The sequence below is a fragment of the Scyliorhinus torazame genome, chromosome 5, assembly GCF_047496885.1.
Source record: "Scyliorhinus torazame isolate Kashiwa2021f chromosome 5, sScyTor2.1, whole genome shotgun sequence".
Classification (NCBI taxonomy): Eukaryota; Metazoa; Chordata; class Chondrichthyes; order Carcharhiniformes; family Scyliorhinidae; genus Scyliorhinus; species Scyliorhinus torazame.
The window spans coordinates 291,325,577-291,341,477 of NC_092711.1; the positions used below are offsets into that span (position 1 = coordinate 291,325,577).

Genomic DNA, 15,901 nt, shown 5'->3' on the forward strand with positions numbered 1-15,901 from the left:
GCTAAGTGAATGTGATAGAGGCAAATGCCCTGAAGCTTTGCACTGCTGCCTAGGAACAGCATTGGACAGAGTGGGCACGACCGATAAGGCAGCTTGTGAAGCCGCAGCGGTGCCTAGAATAATGTGGGAATTGGAAAAGATACCATAGTAGAGGTTGGGCTGATGTACATTGTTATGGTAGAGTTAAAGGAGTATTACTCTACCCGTGAAATAAACAGGACAGTGGAAACTTAGAAATTAAGTTGACTTAGTGACAGGAAGCACAATATCATAATGTCTTATCATCATCTGGATATGGCTCAATAACAATATACCAGAGGTATATTAAATGTTGAAGATTACAGGGCTCCTTCGTGCAGGGGCACTAGCTTAGCAGCCCTGGTCACAGCGCCTGCCGCTTCCGCCGGCACGGTACACCACCAGCCCGATAGTGGTGGCAGCTCTTCGGATCTGGGGCCAGTGGAGGAGGCATGTAGGGGAGGTAGGAGCATCGGTGTGGACCCCAACCTGTGGCAACCACCGATTTGCCCCGGGGAACATGGACGGGGGGGGGGGGGGGGGGTATCGACTGTGGAGGAGGGCGGGGATTGTGAGGATGGGGGATCTGTCCGAGCATGAGGGCGCTGGAGGAGAAGTTTGGGCTGGTGAGGGGGAACAAATTTAGATACTTACAGGTGCGGGATTTTGTACGCAGACTGGTGCCGTCCTTCCCACGTCTCCTGCCGAAGGGGAGGCAGGACAGGGTAGTTTCTAGGGGAGAGGGTAGTCTCAGACATCTACAAGGAACTAATGGGAGCTGAGGATACGCAGGCCAAGGACCTGAAGCTTAAGTGGGAAGAGGAGCTCGGGGGGGGGGGGGGGGGGGGGGGGGGGGGGGGGGGAGGGAGAGAGAGAGAGAGAGAGAGAGAGAGAGAGAGAGAGAGAGAGAGAGAGAGAGAGAGAGAGAGAGAGAGAGAGAGAGAGAGAGAGAGAGAGAGAGAGAGAGAGAGAGAGAGAGAACGGTATCTGGGCAGAAGCCCTGAGCAAAGAAAACACGACCGCAACATGCGCCAGGCTCAGCCTGATCCAGTTTAAGGTCGTGCACCGGGCCCACTTCTTGGTGGCCCGGATGAGCAAATTCCTCTGGCTGGAGGACAAGTGTGGTAGATGCGCCTGAGGACCAGCTAACCATGTACAGGTCGTGCCCTAAACTCGGGGGGGGGGGGTACTGGCAGGGATTCGCAGATGTCATGTCCCGGGTATTGAAAACTGGGGTGGTAATGAGCCCTGAGGTGGCAATCTTTGGGGTTCTGGTGGACCCGGGAGTCCAGGAAGAGAGAGAGGTCAACGTTCTGGTCTTTGCTTCCCTGGTAGCCCAGCGACGAATACTGTTATCATGGAGGGATTCAAAGCCCCCGAGGTATGGCTATCGGACATGGTGAGCTTTCTTGGCCTAGAGAAAGTCAAGTTCGCCTTGAGAGGTTCACTACTAGGGTTCGCCCGAAGGTGGCAGCCATTTATTGACTTCTTCGCAGAGGAGTAAGCGTCAGCAATGGGGGGGGCTAGAGTAGAGGAGAGTAGAGTGGGGGGGGGGATATTGAGGCAGGTCCTTGCGTGATCAGAGCCGTGGTTTGCACTATGTTTAATTTGTGTCTTGAATTTTTTTTGTACTGTATAATGTCACTTTTTCTATATTCCTAAAGTACCTCAATAAAATTGTTTGTTAAAAAAAATGTTGAAGATTACAGTACCACTTAAGGCTAAAGTTAACATTTGAATTTAACACATTACAGCTAAGTTTCCAGTATTACAGTCCCACCATGATATGAGCATTTTTAGTAGGAGGTTGGTTTCTGTGGTGTTGGATAGTGCTGCCTTCCCTTGAAATGTTCAAGCCCTTTCGGGATACATGTGGCAAGTTGATGGCTGTAGTCAATTATCTTTTTGGTTATCTAATCCTGGTTTACCTAACTGCATTTAAGTTATTTTCCTGTTCTGCTATGCTTTACTTTCCATCCTCAAAGACCTGAGAGTTGCATTTTGTAGTTTCACTTCTGGTCAATTAAACACCTAACATCAATTCTTAAAACCTGCTTGGCAACTTCCTTTTAATCATCTAACCTGTCTGAGAACACCTTCTCAGATTTCTCTGAACCTTCTGCTGTGGGTGACCAAAGAACCTCAAGTAACTCCGCTTATTGCAACAGAGTTAGATACCCCTTAAGTGGAAGTCTCGTTGGGTGGATATTTCGCTGAAAAATGGTGCAGGGGTGATTGGAGATGATGGATGGATCCACGGACCAGAGATGGGGTGAAAAGAAGGGAGCAGTTGGAGTAAGAGAATCCACAGGTCCAGATGGTGGACTTCTTAAACGAGAAGTTCAGCCGACAAGAGGGAAGTGTTCAATTCTGGTCGCCACACAACCAGGATGTGGAGACTTTAGAGAGAGTGCAGAAGAGATTTACCAGGATGTTGCCTGGTATGGAGGGCATTAGCTATGAGGAGAGGTTGAATAAACTCGGTTTATTTTCACTGGAACGAAGGAGGTTGAGGGCAACCTGATAGAGGTCTACAAAATTCTGAGGGGCATGGACAGAGTGGATAGTCAGAGACTTTTTCCCAGGGTAGAGGGGTCAACTACTAGGGGGCATAGATTTAAGGTGCGAGGGGCACGGTTTAGAGATGTACGAGGCAAATTCTTTACATTGGGTAGTGGGTGCCTGGAACTCGCTTCCGGAGGATGTGGTGGAAGCAGGGACGATAGTGATGTTTAAGGGGCATCTTGACAAATACATGAATAGGATGCGAACAGAGAGATACAAACCTCGGAAGTGTAGAAGATTGTAGTTTAGACGGGCAGCATGGTCGGCGCAGGCTTGGAGGTCGAAGGGCCTGTTCCTGTGTTGTACTTTTCTTCATTTTTTGTAAGCCCAGAAGGACCTAACCAAGGTGATGGAACCATTAAAAGCAGGAACTGATCCCATGGAATAGAGGCTGGAACCCCTGGGCCAGGCTACTCGGAAGATGTAGAATCCTGCTCGGCTGGCCATCAGCAGCACCATCCAAGGCTTCAGACTGGCTGTCCAACTGGCGGGATTTCTCAAACTGGAGAAATTAGAATTTGCCATCCGAGGATCGGAAGAGGTCTTCCACGGGGGGGGAGAGAAGGGGGGGGGGGGGGGACATGCAAGGAAAACGAGACAGACAAGGGACCAAAACTGGAGACACCTGTAAATACGCACCCGGGCCAATCTAGGCGCAAAGATACACCGACCAGGGGGGGGGGGGGGGGGGCCAACACGGCTACAGCAGGAGGGAACGCAATTGTATGTCATAGAATTTGCAGTACAGGACGCCATTCGGCCCATCGCGTCTGCAGTGGACATTGGAAAGAGCACCTTACTTAAGCCCATTCCTTCACCCTATCCCCGTAACCTGACCTAGCCTTTTGGAGACCAAGAGGCAATTTATCATGACCAATGCACCTAACCTGCACATCTTTGGACTGTGGGAGTAAACTGGAGCACCCAGAGAAATCCCACGCGGACACAGGGAGAAAGTACAAACTCCACAAGACAGTCACCTGAGGCTGGATTTGAACCCGGGTCCTTAAAATAACTTCATTGAAGCCTACTTGTGACAAAAAGCAATTATAATTATTAGAGCTGTGAGGCAGCAGTGCTAACCACTGTGCTGTACAGATATATAAATATCTGTACTGACTTCAGCCTGTCTTTTCATCTCCTGTTATTTCTTGCTTATGTAAAGCGTAACATACGGAGTTTCGAAATACAAAATGTGAAAACTCAATAAAAACATTTTTTTTTAAATTAAAAGCAGCAGTATGCTTTAAGTCCATTATTTCAATGAAGCTGGACTAAACTGCATAGCGCCTTCACCAATCTTGTTCATACATTTCTTTCTCAACTTTTTTGTACAGTTAATGCCTCCGAAGTGAGATTGTCATTTTTAAACTAAATTGTTCTTGTCAGCATCACCAATCTACTGTCCTCTCTGACAACCGTGAATGAAATGATTCTTAAAGCAATACCAGTCACTACATATAGCAGAGAAATTGTGTTTGCAACTGCCTTCCCATTATAACCAGCAGACACTAACATCACAGCTGAAAAGATCACTGTCTGATCAGGATCCCAAATTTAATGTTGCAATAAGTTAGATAAAAAATACTAGGGCAGGGGTAAGTACTCGGAACAATATCAATTTTCTGCAGGCTCAGAAGAATCCCCCTTCTGTTTTGGTTGCTAGACCGGAGCAACACTAGCCAAAAGGATAAAATGTTCCATAACAGGAAAATAATGAAAACCATGTGAAAATAATGCCACGAAGTAGATTAATGATTTATAGATTTATGACGTCTATTTTTTTCCATGGCATTCATTGTGCCTTTTCACACTGTGAAGTCAGTTGTTTTACTCCTCAACAGTCATTGTCTCTTGGCTCTTTTTCTCCATTTGGTTATTTTCAACTTGTCATTCAACCATGAATTATTTCCCCCAATTACAAAGTCATTGACATATTCTACAAAAGCAAAACTAACCACAATTACTGGGCCTCTCCCACCCCTCTGAACACATTCAACTGAGACGGAGTCTTTGAGGTTTCAGAGTTCAGGTGGACCCAAGCCATTAGTCAGACAACTTTGTATTTTATAGAATGGCTTTTAACGTAATTAAACATCCCCCAGGGGTTTCACAGAAGCATGATAAAAAATAGTGAGACACCTAGCCATAATATTAGGTCAGATGACCAAAATCTTGGTGAAAGGATTTTTTTTTTAAAGGAGACAAATGAGGGAGTGGGGTGTAAGGAGAGAATTCCCTAGACAGCTGAAGGCATAGCTACAGATAGTGGAGCGAATACACAAGAAGCCAGGAGTACAGCAGGGCAGATAACACACACGCACACAGGACATGGTACCAAAGGTGACCAGCAGCAAAACAACCATGTGCAGAGTAGGCTCAAGTTGGTAAATAGCCTACCCCTAGTCCTATTTCACAGCAGATAGGACAAAAACTAGAATGGGAGGAAAAATGCACTAAGCATTAATAGAGAATCTAATGCATGAGCAACACAAAAACATGGCTTGATTCAACTGTTTACTGAAGTCAGTTTCAAACAGCACGTTATACAAAGTGAAAACAGTAATGAGTGTCAGACTTCAGATTGAAACCATAGCTTACAGACTGCAGGGTGTGGCTTTGCCAAGTACCATTTATAAAACATACACTGAATATCAATACAATATGTGCTGGTTTTATGCTTCTCTACGAGATGATGATCCAAGTTCTCTTTTCCCTTCTTTCTGTTACTCTGGTCACAATGCTTCTCACAGTTCCTGCACTGTTTATTCTTCACCTTTTGCACCATTTACCATAGACTTACATCCAAAGCAGTGTCAATTCAATTACTCTTCCAATTAAAGCCGAAGGTTAACCGGCCCAATCCTGAAAGCGGAAGCAATCACTTGCAATTTTCCACACTGTATTCTGTGGGGTTACTTGTGCTGTGAGAAGGAAATTTTGATTGAAGTATCGCTGTTTATTTCCTTCAAATTTCACTGTTCCACAGGTGACGACAAGCACAGTGGTCTGTCCTTGGGTAGCTTGTTCTAGATAGAGACAAACAAAACAGCTTTACTACAAACATAGGTGAATCAGAAACGCATACAATAGCCTCAAAACAATTACTAAGCTACTCAATGGCTGGATACACAATTTTGCAAAGAGGGATGGAATGTATCTTTCTGTGAAGCAACAGCTGGGGCTGGATTCTTCCGCCCCGCCCTTCGCAAGATTGCCACCATGTAAAAATCCATTGACCTCGGATTGGAATTTCCGATCGCCGGGCACGCAGTGGCAGAGAATCACACCCAATGTGTTTGACAGCCGTTCTTTAATACATTGTTCTGCCATGTTAGAAGAGTATATTGCAAAATAAAGAAAACATATCATTAAGCTGGCCTTATAGAATGTAATGACAAATTTATATGCAACAATTGAAAATATTCAGGAGAGTGTGCAGGAACCGAGAAGAGAAAAAAAACAGCGAATCCCTTTCATTTACAGCCAGTATCAAACCCAAGGAAAAAGCTTGTCTCTGCCAATTGTAAAAGAAAAGACTAAGGTGCTAGACATGACAACTATTGTCCACTTGTGTATAAACAAAATAAACTGCCTTGGACATTTTATTTTGACACAACAGTGTATGCTTTGCAGAGACCTTAGAAGTGAGCTGTGGTCTGCAACTGCCGTCTTACAAGAAGCAAATGAACTAGTCAAATATATACACATCACTCATTTGTGTCTGATCATTGCTGAACTGCAGAAAAACTAGTGCACTGGTGAAGCAGCCTTTGCTGCTACAAAGTAACAAGCACCAACACTGAAGTATTGCTGATAAAGAGATTTTTCGTCGAAGCTTTTTGCCAGCACATTTCACAAGAATACCAAATGTAAAAGGGAATTGTTGCTCACTTTATAAAGTTGATATTCTTGAGAATTGTGCTGTTGAGTGCAAGACGAAACATTTCAATCAAAAACATCTTTTTCCAGCAATACTCACGTTCTGTATTACCAGATGTCTACTCGAGTATCTGAAATCAGTTGAGCCAACGATTGACTACAAAGTCATAAGCTAGTCAGTCAAAAAACAATGTTTTCAGTATTAACACCATCTCCTAAAGCGAGGATTGAATCCAAGAGGCAGGATGGGGGGGGAGGGGGGGGGGGGGGGGGATAAAAACAAATATTTCTTAAAATAGGCAAATAAATTAAACCAAGTTAGATAACAAAAATAGAGCATTGATAAAAGGAAAAGGTTTTGTGTATCTTTGTTATTAGTTATTTTTCTGTAGACGAAGGGGAAAATTGCTAAAGAAATGCAGCAGTAAAGATCACACACTTCATGGACAATCCACACAACCATTTCCCTATTGCTCTTGTTAAAGATAACAAAGCAATCTAAATGTAAAAAATACTCTGATTTATTATAAGAATAATGATATAGACGCAGTTATTAGGATTTAAGCATTCAAATCAAGTTATATGTCAGGTGTAACTGAAGCATACCATGAACTGGCTGACAATCCAGGATATTTATTTGGAAATCACTAGAAGGCAACATTTCAAAAAATTCAGTGAGTGCTTGATGTCCTGATATTGCATTACCGTTCCACACTAAGGTCGCTGTGTCCAGATACAATTTGGTCAATACCTATGAAAAATAAAATGCAGGAGGTAAAGAGATGATCAAAATGCAAACGCTGAAGACAAAGACATGATTCAATGTGACAAATGGCAATTTAAATCCATGGCAAACATTTGGTGCTGCTGACCAGGTACTCATTTTAGCAACTCCCCCGAAGTGACTAATGAGGTAATTTACCGAGCTGCAGCATTGGCAAGGGGAGATTTGGCCAAGCATTTTAGCAGCAAGACAAGATGAAACTACAATGCGTGAATCATGAAAACAAAAATCACCTGACCAGTTTGGAGCCATTTTAAGTACCTATTGTTAAGACATGGGTCCCAGCTCCAGAATGGACTGTGGGACATTGTTTAGTCTTGCCTGCTTTTAATAATAATCTTTATTGTCACAAGTAGGGCAGCACGGTAGCATTGTGGATAGCACAATTGCTTCACAGCTCCAGGGTCCCAGGTTCGATTCCGGCTTGGGTCACTGTCTGTGCGGAGTCTGCACATCCTCCCCGTGTGTGCGTGGGTTTCCTCCGGGTGCTCCGGTTTCCTCCCACAGTCCAAAGATGTGCAGGTTAGGTGGATTGGCCATGGTAAATTGCCCTTAGTGTCCAAAATTGTCCTTAGTGTTGGGTGGAGTTACTGGGTTATGGGGATAGGGTGTGGAGGTGTTGACCTTGGGTAGGGTGCTCTTTCCAAGAGCCGGTGCAAACTCAATGGGCTGAATGGCCTCCTTCTGCACTGTAAATTCTATGAATGTCTTACCTGCTTTTAATAATAATCTTTATTGTCACAAGTAGTCTTACATGAACACTGCAATGAAGTTGCTGTGAAAATCCCCTAGTTGCCACATTCCGGCACCTGGTACTTTGTCTTTTCAATGTTTTTCAGAGTTCAGGTTAAAAGCTTTACCTGAAATTAACTGGAAAGTAGTATCCGAACCAAAAAAAAAAAAGAGGACAGATTCAGGGAAGAATAAAAGACTGCCAAAACCATTTTAGCAAGTGCATTTTTAATAAAACTTCCATGCACTGCTATAATTGTTTCCAGGAATACAGTAGCAGGACTGTTTATAACATATTGGTTAGATATTTCAGGTGTTACAAGGTCAAATCTTAAAAATTTGCAGCTGAGGAATCGGAGAACTCCTTGGAATTGTTGGAGGTTTAAGGAGGTAAGATACACCTGGAGGGATTGTTTGCACATGAAACAATCTCCAGCAACTGCCATAATCATATCTATTGCACTAATCAGAATGAGCAATCACATGAAAACCAAACATCTTCTGTCTGTGTAGCTAACAAAAACAGTCACAGCATTTTCTTGGCATTGAACCTGCAGTCTCAATTTTTCTCTCTTGGACTTCTCTCTGCTGTCTCCTCCCCTTCCTGTAGCCTAGTCATAGTATTCGGAATAAGGTAAATGAGTGGGTGGCGCAAATCATTGTGAATGACTATGATTTAGTGGCCATTACTGAAACAAGGTTAAAGGATAGTCACGACTGGGAGTTAAATATCTAGGGGTATCAAACTATTCGGAAGGACAGAGTGGATGGTAAGGGAGATGGTGTAGCTGTTATTTCAGGATTACATCCGGGCAGTAGTGAGGGATGACATTGGTGCTATGGAGGATAAGGTTGAATCCATTTGGGTGGAAATCAGGAACAGTAAGGCGAAAAAGTCACTGATAGGAGTTGGCTATAGTCCACCAAATAGTAACATTACGGTGGGGCGGGCAATAAACAAAGAAATAACTGGTGCATGTAGAAATGGTACAGCAGTTATCATGGGCGATTTTAATCTACATGTCGATTGGTTTAACCAGGCCAGTCAAGGTAGCCTCGAGGAGGATTTTATAGAATGTAACCGCGATAGTTTCCTAGAACAGTATGTAATGGAACCTACGAGGGAACATGCGATCCTAGATCTGGTCCTGTGTAATGAGACAGGATTGATTAATGATCTCATAGTTAGGGATCCTCTCGGAAGGAGCGATCACAATCTGGTAGAATTTAAAATACCGATGGAGGGTGAGAAGTTGAAATCAAACACTAGTGTTTTGTGCTTAAACAAAGGAGATTACAATGGGATGAGAGAAGAGCTGGCTAAGGTAGACTGGGAGCAAAGATTTTATGGTGAAACAGCTGAAGAACAGTGGAGAACCTTCCAAGCGATTTTTCAGTTCTCAGCAAAAGTTTATACCAACAAAAAAGGACGGTAGAAGCAGGGAAAATTAATTGTGGATATCTAAGGAAATAAGGGAGTATCAAATTGAAGGAAAAAGCATGCAAAGTGGCAAAGATTAGTGAGAGACTAGAGGATTGGGAAATCTTTAGGGGGCAACAGAAAGCTACTAAAAAAGCTATAAAGAAGAGTAAGATAGATTATGAGAGTAAACTTGCGGTGAATATAAAAACAGACAGTAAAAGTTTCTGCACATATATAAATCAAAAAAGAGTGGCTAAGGTAAATATTGGTCCTTTAGAGGATGAGAAGGGAGATTTAATAATGGGAGATGAGGAAATGGCTGATGAACTGAACAAGTTTTTTGGGTCGGTCTTCACAGTGGAAGACACAAATAACATGCTAGTGACTGATGGAAATGAGGCTATGACAGGTGAGGACCTTGAGATGATTGTTATCACTAAGGAGATAGTGATGGGTAAGCCAATGGGGCTAAAGGTAGACAAGTCTCCTGGCCCTGATCGAATGCTATCCAGGGCACTAAAAGAGATGGCTAGGGAAATTGCAAATGCACTCATGATAATTTACCAAAATTCACTAGACTCTGGGGTGGTCCCGGCAGATTGGTAATTAGCAAACGTGATACCACTGTTTAAAAAAGGAGGTAGGCAGAAAGCGGATAATTATAGGCCAGTTAGCTTAACTTTGGTAGTAGGGAAGATGCTGGACTCTATCATTGAGAAGAAATAGTGAGGTCTCTGGATGGAAAATATCCCATCGGACAGACGCAGCATGGGTTCATAAAGGTCAGGTCGTGCCTAACTAATTTAGTGGAAGTTTTTTGAGGACATTACCAGTGCGGTAGACAATGGGGAGCCAATGGATGTGGTATATCTGGATTTCCAGAAAGATTTTGACAAGGTTCCACACAAAACGTTGCTGCATAAGATAATGATGCATGGTGTTACGTGTAAAGTAGTGGCATGATATAGAGGATTGGTTAATTAATAGAAAGCAAAGTGTGGGGATTAATAGGTGTTTCTCTGGTTGGCAATCAGTAGCTAGTGGTGTCCCTCAGGGATCAGTGTTGGGCCCACAATTTACATAGGTGATTTGGAGTTGGGGACCAAGTGCAATATGTCCAAGTTTGCAGACGACACTAAGATGAGTGGTAAAGCAAAAAGTGCAGAGGATACTGGAAGTCTGCAGAGGGATTTGGATAGTTTAAGTGAATGGGCTAGGGTCTGGCAGATGGAATACAATGTTGACAAATGTGAGGTTATCCAGTTTGGCAGGAATAACAGCAAAAGGGATTATTTAAATGATAAAATATTAAAACATGCTGCTGTGCAGAGAGACCTGGATGTCCTAGTGCATGAGTCGCAAAAAGTTGGTTTACAGGTGACTAAGAAGGCGAATGGAGTTTGTCCTTCATTGCTCGAGGGATGGAGTTTAAGACTAGGGAGGTTGTGCTGCAACCGTATCAGGTGTTAGAGGCCACACCTGGATTATTGTGTTCAGCTTTGGTCTCCTTACCTGAGGAAGGACATACTGGTGCTGGAGGGTGTGCAGAGGAGATTCACTAGGTTAATCCCAGATGTTACGGCTGGTTGGATTACGAGGAGAGGTTGAGTAGACTGGGACTGTACTCGTTTGAATTTAGAAGGATGCGGGGGATCTTATAGAAACCAATAAAATTATGAATGGAATCGATAGGACAGATACGGGGAGGTTGCTTCCCTTGGCGGTGAAAGCAGAACTGGGGGGCATAGCCTCAAAATAAGGGGAAGCAGATTTAGGAGGAACTTCTTCACCCAAAGGGTTGCAAATCTATGGAATTCCCTGCCCAATGAAGCAGTTGAGGCTCCTTCATGAACTGTTTTCAAGATACAGATAGATAGTTTTTTGAAGAATAAAGGAATAAAAGGTTATGGTGTTCAGGCAGAAAGTAGAGCTGAGTCCACAAAAGATCAGCCATGATCTCATTGAATGGCGGAGCGGGCTCGAAGGGTGAGATGGCCTACTCCTGCTCCTCGTTCCTATGCAAAATAGCTTCAAGTGCAGATTTACCAACAAAGGGAAAATTATGTACAGCTCTGGAAATGCAAACCCCAGAGGGTACTTACTCTTCGCCTTTTGTCCATCGTGTCATAATAAATGTTGACAAATTCATCTGCTGCCCTGCACGCCTGGTCCGCATGGGTTTTGAAGTCCTGAAAATTAGATGCGTTTTTTTTTTTTAAAATGTAGTACCTGTATTTATAAAGTGCAAACTCTGCTCTAAAACCATTATAATCACAGTTCAGCTACATTACAAGATGGGGGTCAATGAATGAGAATCACAATGGGGGGGGGGGGGGGGGGAGAAGAGATCTACTCCCTTGTGATAAGTAACAGGGAAGAATCTAGATTGCCATTGAGCCACCAACCTGGCAAGTGAGTGCTACGGGAAATGTATAGAGACGGCAGGGAAGGCCATTCAGCCCTTCCAGCCTCTCTGAAAAAGCACATGCTGGGGCTCTGCGGGTCCAGCGGCGCCTGTGGAGGAAAGGACACATGAGGGTTGATCCGAATGGTTAACTCGTGTCTCTCGCCCCACAGGCCCTGCCGGGCTCGCTAAGCGTGTGTTTTAATAATTTCAGATGACCAGCGACCGCAGTGTTTTATTTCTGCCTTTGGAGCCAGTTGCCTCATTTCCCTATCGTCCTGAAGGTGTATAAAGGAGGAGGGGGATCCGGACTGGTTTTATGGGGGGCACCAAAGCCCCGGGTGAGAGTGAGAATACCACCACAGAGAGGCTAATTCATCGCCCGAGCTTCCCGCCCTCACCAGAGAGCCGGCCATGAACCGACAGCAGCCGTAAAGGCCAAGCCCCCAGAGGCCCCGAACCCGGCGCCTCCAACCGAAGCTTCTCTCCCTCCAGACACACCAGCTTCCGGTTGGCGGCGCGGATTAATCTTCCGTCCCCTTTCCTGGACAACGCCGCCCGCCACTTTCCGTTCCGCCCTGGCAGCTGCACCCTCTTCAGGAGACGATGGAAATGACGAGGGTTAATAAATAAATGTTGAATGAAGGAGTGAAAACTGGCTGCATTGAGCAAATCAGAAGTATTTTTAAAAATGTGGCTGCAAGAAGCTGTTTAGAATGTTGCGATTGAAGGAATTGTGACTTTTGCAAACATGGAGCATGTTTACTTCCAGCCACTGGTCTAATCCAATCTCCACTGTAACTTCATTGCAGTGTTAATGTAAGTCTACTTGTGACAATAAAGATTATTCTTATTATTAGATGTTGACTTACGTTTTGTGTACTTCCTGCATTTGTAGTTTTTTTTCTTTCTGATTCTACCCTCTGCTTCAATCTAGGGGAGGCCGCTTAGGAAGGCTGATTATTTTGTTTAGCATAATTTCACATCCACGCTGCTTTGCCCTGTTGGGGGAAATGGTGAAAGGGGGTGGGATTCTGTGATCCTGAGTCTAAGTGTTGACGCTGTCGGAAACGCCGTCGCGTTTCTTGACGGCGTCTACATGGCCTTAGGATCAGCAATTCTGGCCCCCTGCCAGCACAGCACTGGAGCGATCCACGCCATTCCAGCTGCTGATCCTGGTGTGAACTGGGCGCCGCGGGGGGCGCGCATGCGCAATGACACCGGCACCAACGTGCGCATGAGCAGTGGCTCCCTTCTCCGCTCCGGCCCCGATGCAACATGGCGCAGGGCTACAGGGACCGACGCGAAAGAAAGGATGCAGCCAGCCAGAGAGGCCGACCCACTGATCGGTGGGCCCCGATCGTGGGTCAGGCCACAACGGAGGCAGCCCCCCCACCCCCTACAGGCCGCCCCCGGACCCTTCCATGCGGAGGTCCTGCCGGCTGAGAGCAGGTGTGAACGGCGCCGGCGGGACTCGGGTTTTTTACGACGGCCGCTCGGCCCATCTCCGACCGAGAATCGTGGATAGCGGCCCCCCCCACCGGCACCACGCCAACCACACCGCTCTGGATTCTCTGCTCTGGAGAATCGTGTGCCGGCATCAGGGCGGCGTGGCTTGATCCGCGCCGGTCGCGGGGATTCTCCGGCCCGGCCCGCCCAGGATTCCTGAGCAGATTTCCAGCAAGTATGAAACGTGCTCCTTCTGTGGCCAGCAAGTCCTGGCATTGGGCTTGGACCAAGCGCATCTGACCCAGAGGTAGGGGCACTATCACTGCGCCACAAGACCTCCTAAATAGGCGAAGGGTCATTGATCTGAAATATGTCTATTTGTCACTCCACAAAGGCTGCCCTGCACCTGTTAAGCGTTTTGGCACTTCCAGCTTTTATTTCCAATTTCCAGTATCCATATTATTTGTGCTTTTCGTATAGGAAGGCGTAGCCAGAGAATACACTGAATCCCTGGGAAATCATGGAACATGGGGGGGCATCTGAATGGCTCACCAGCACTGATGTCGGCTGCCTGTTGGGCCCACTCTGACCACTACAGCGGGCAGTGCAAACATACAACTGCGCCCTTTAAAGATTATCACTTTTAACTCTGAAAAAAAATCAGCTACAGTGCAGAAAATATACAACAACAACTTATATTTACATAGTAAAACATCCCAATGTGTTTCACAGGAGTATTATAAAATCAAATATGGCAATGAGATGCATTAGGGTGAAAGAGGTAAGCTTTAAGGAGTGCCATAAAAGAGGAGGGGGGGGGTGAGTTTGCGAGGGTATTGCAGATCTTCGGGCCTTGGCAGCTGAAGGTCCACACCCATTCTTTCCAATGCAGATATGAAAACTTCATGCTTCCTCCCAGTTTAAGTGATATCACACAAACAGGGGAGCAGGGTCATTGTCACCTCCAGGATAACTGGCTGGGGAAAGCCCGTGCATGCTTAGGTGACTTACCTGACAGCCATTTAATGGCCACTGGGCTATTAACTCGCTTGAGGAGGGTTCTCTGCTCTATCCGAGGGGCAGTCCGTCCTCAGAGAGCTCCAGGCCAATCAGAGGGCCAGCAGCTCTCTGGTCCCAGCAGCACCACTATTCAGCGATGGTGCCCGGACTCTGAGGTAAGTCTGGGGTCTCGCTGGGGTCAGGCTAACAAACCCTGGGGAGGGCAATGAGGGATGAAAGGTCAGGATGGTCAGGTTCAGGGGTGGAGAGCAAACACAGGGTGGGAAGACCTTTTGGGAGGCCTCCAATGGGCACAAAGTGTCTGTAGAAGAAGCCTCCTTGCTCTTGTATGCCCATCTGACAGATCACCTAGTGAAACCTGCTGGGCTCCAGACTAGATTCTGGTCTTCTTCCACTGCAGGTAAAATCACAATGGGAACGTCCGCAAACTTAATGACAAGCAAAGATCTCGCATCCATCCCAGGGACACACAGGATGATACCTGCTGCAAGTTAAAAGACTACAATGGCAACCAGATCACCTCAAGAGGATCATGCCACCTACAAGTAGTCAATAAGAGGGTCACGAAAGGACTACGCTTCGAGATCGTGGACGACAAAAAGACATCGCTGTTAGGTGCTCAAGCCTGCAAGGACTTGCGGCTGGTCCAGAGAATATTCATGCACACGAATGACTCATCACGACTAGACGATGACATCCAGCTGCTGCTCAGCGAGTATCCTGACGTCTTTCGTGGCATGGGTATGTTACCTTACAAATACAAAATCCTGCTCAAGGAAGATGCAAAACCTGTCATTCATCCACCTAGGAGGGTACCAACTCCCTTGCGGGACAGGCTAAAATCAGAGCTCCTACGCCTACAATCTCAAGGCATATCAAAGGTCACACAGCCGACTGACTGGGTCAGCTTGCTGGTGTGTGTCAAGAAGCCATCAGGTGACTTCAGAATCTGTTTAGATCCCAATGTAGCCCACTTGATTGGCACTCCAGCACCTTCATCACTCATTCCCTCCACCACCGATGCTCAATGCAGAAGTGTGTACCATCTATAAGCTGCACTCCAGGAACTTCGAAGGCCTCAGCCTCTACCAGCTGGAAGGACAAGGACAGTAGATGTATGGGAACACCACCACCTGCAAGTTGTCCTCCAAGCCATTCACCATCCTGACTTGGAAATATATTGCCGTTCCTTCACGGTCACTGGATAAAAATCGTGGAACTCCCTCCCGAAAAGTACCGCGGGCAAAGCTACACCACACGGACTGCAGCGGCTAAAGAAGGCAGCTCACCACCACCTTCTCAAAGGCAATTAGGGATGGGCAATAAATTCTGACCTAGCCAGTGCTGGCCATATCCCATGAATGAATATTCAAAAATTGCATGTAGCAGTGTATGTTGCCACAGCAACCTGGAATGCCTGGGGGCTGTTTGGCTCAGTTGGAATGTGGCTAATGTGGATCAGATTGATTCCAAAAGCATGGTGTTTGATCTATGCTCTGGCTGGGGTAGGTTAAGGGAGCTGCCTCCATACCCTATCAGTAGTGGAGATTGTGGCATTGTGGTTCAGATCTGCCTTCGGACAGAGAACTGAAGAAGAAGTCTCCCATGATTAGTTGATGGGAAA

At 45.8% G+C, this 15,901-nt stretch overlaps 1 protein-coding gene across 1 annotated transcript; it reads right to left on the bottom strand.

The window, feature by feature from the left end:
• Positions 1-5,087: 5,087 nt before the first annotated feature.
• Positions 5,088-12,372, bottom strand: nxt2 (nuclear transport factor 2-like export factor 2). The gene is made up of 4 exons (XM_072505733.1): positions 12,210-12,372; positions 11,507-11,593; positions 7,072-7,216; positions 5,088-5,612 (listed from the first exon to the last, which is right to left on the bottom strand). Exons 1-4 carry the CDS (start codon positions 12,222-12,224, stop codon positions 5,434-5,436), a joined length of 426 nt encoding a protein of 141 aa, XP_072361834.1. The 5' UTR covers positions 12,225-12,372; the 3' UTR covers positions 5,088-5,433.
• Positions 12,373-15,901: the final 3,529 nt, after the last annotated feature.

Excerpts from the sequence above, each read along its gene's own strand:
- nxt2 (XM_072505733.1), bottom strand. Across the intron at positions 7,217-11,506 it reads CGATGGACAAAAGGCGAAGA|GTATTGACCAAATTGTATCT; the intron begins GTAAGTACCCTC and ends TATTTTTCATAG. Across the intron at positions 5,613-7,071 it reads GGATTGTCAGCCAGTTCATG|AACAAGCTACCCAAGGACAG; the intron begins GTATGCTTCAGT and ends GTCTCTATCTAG.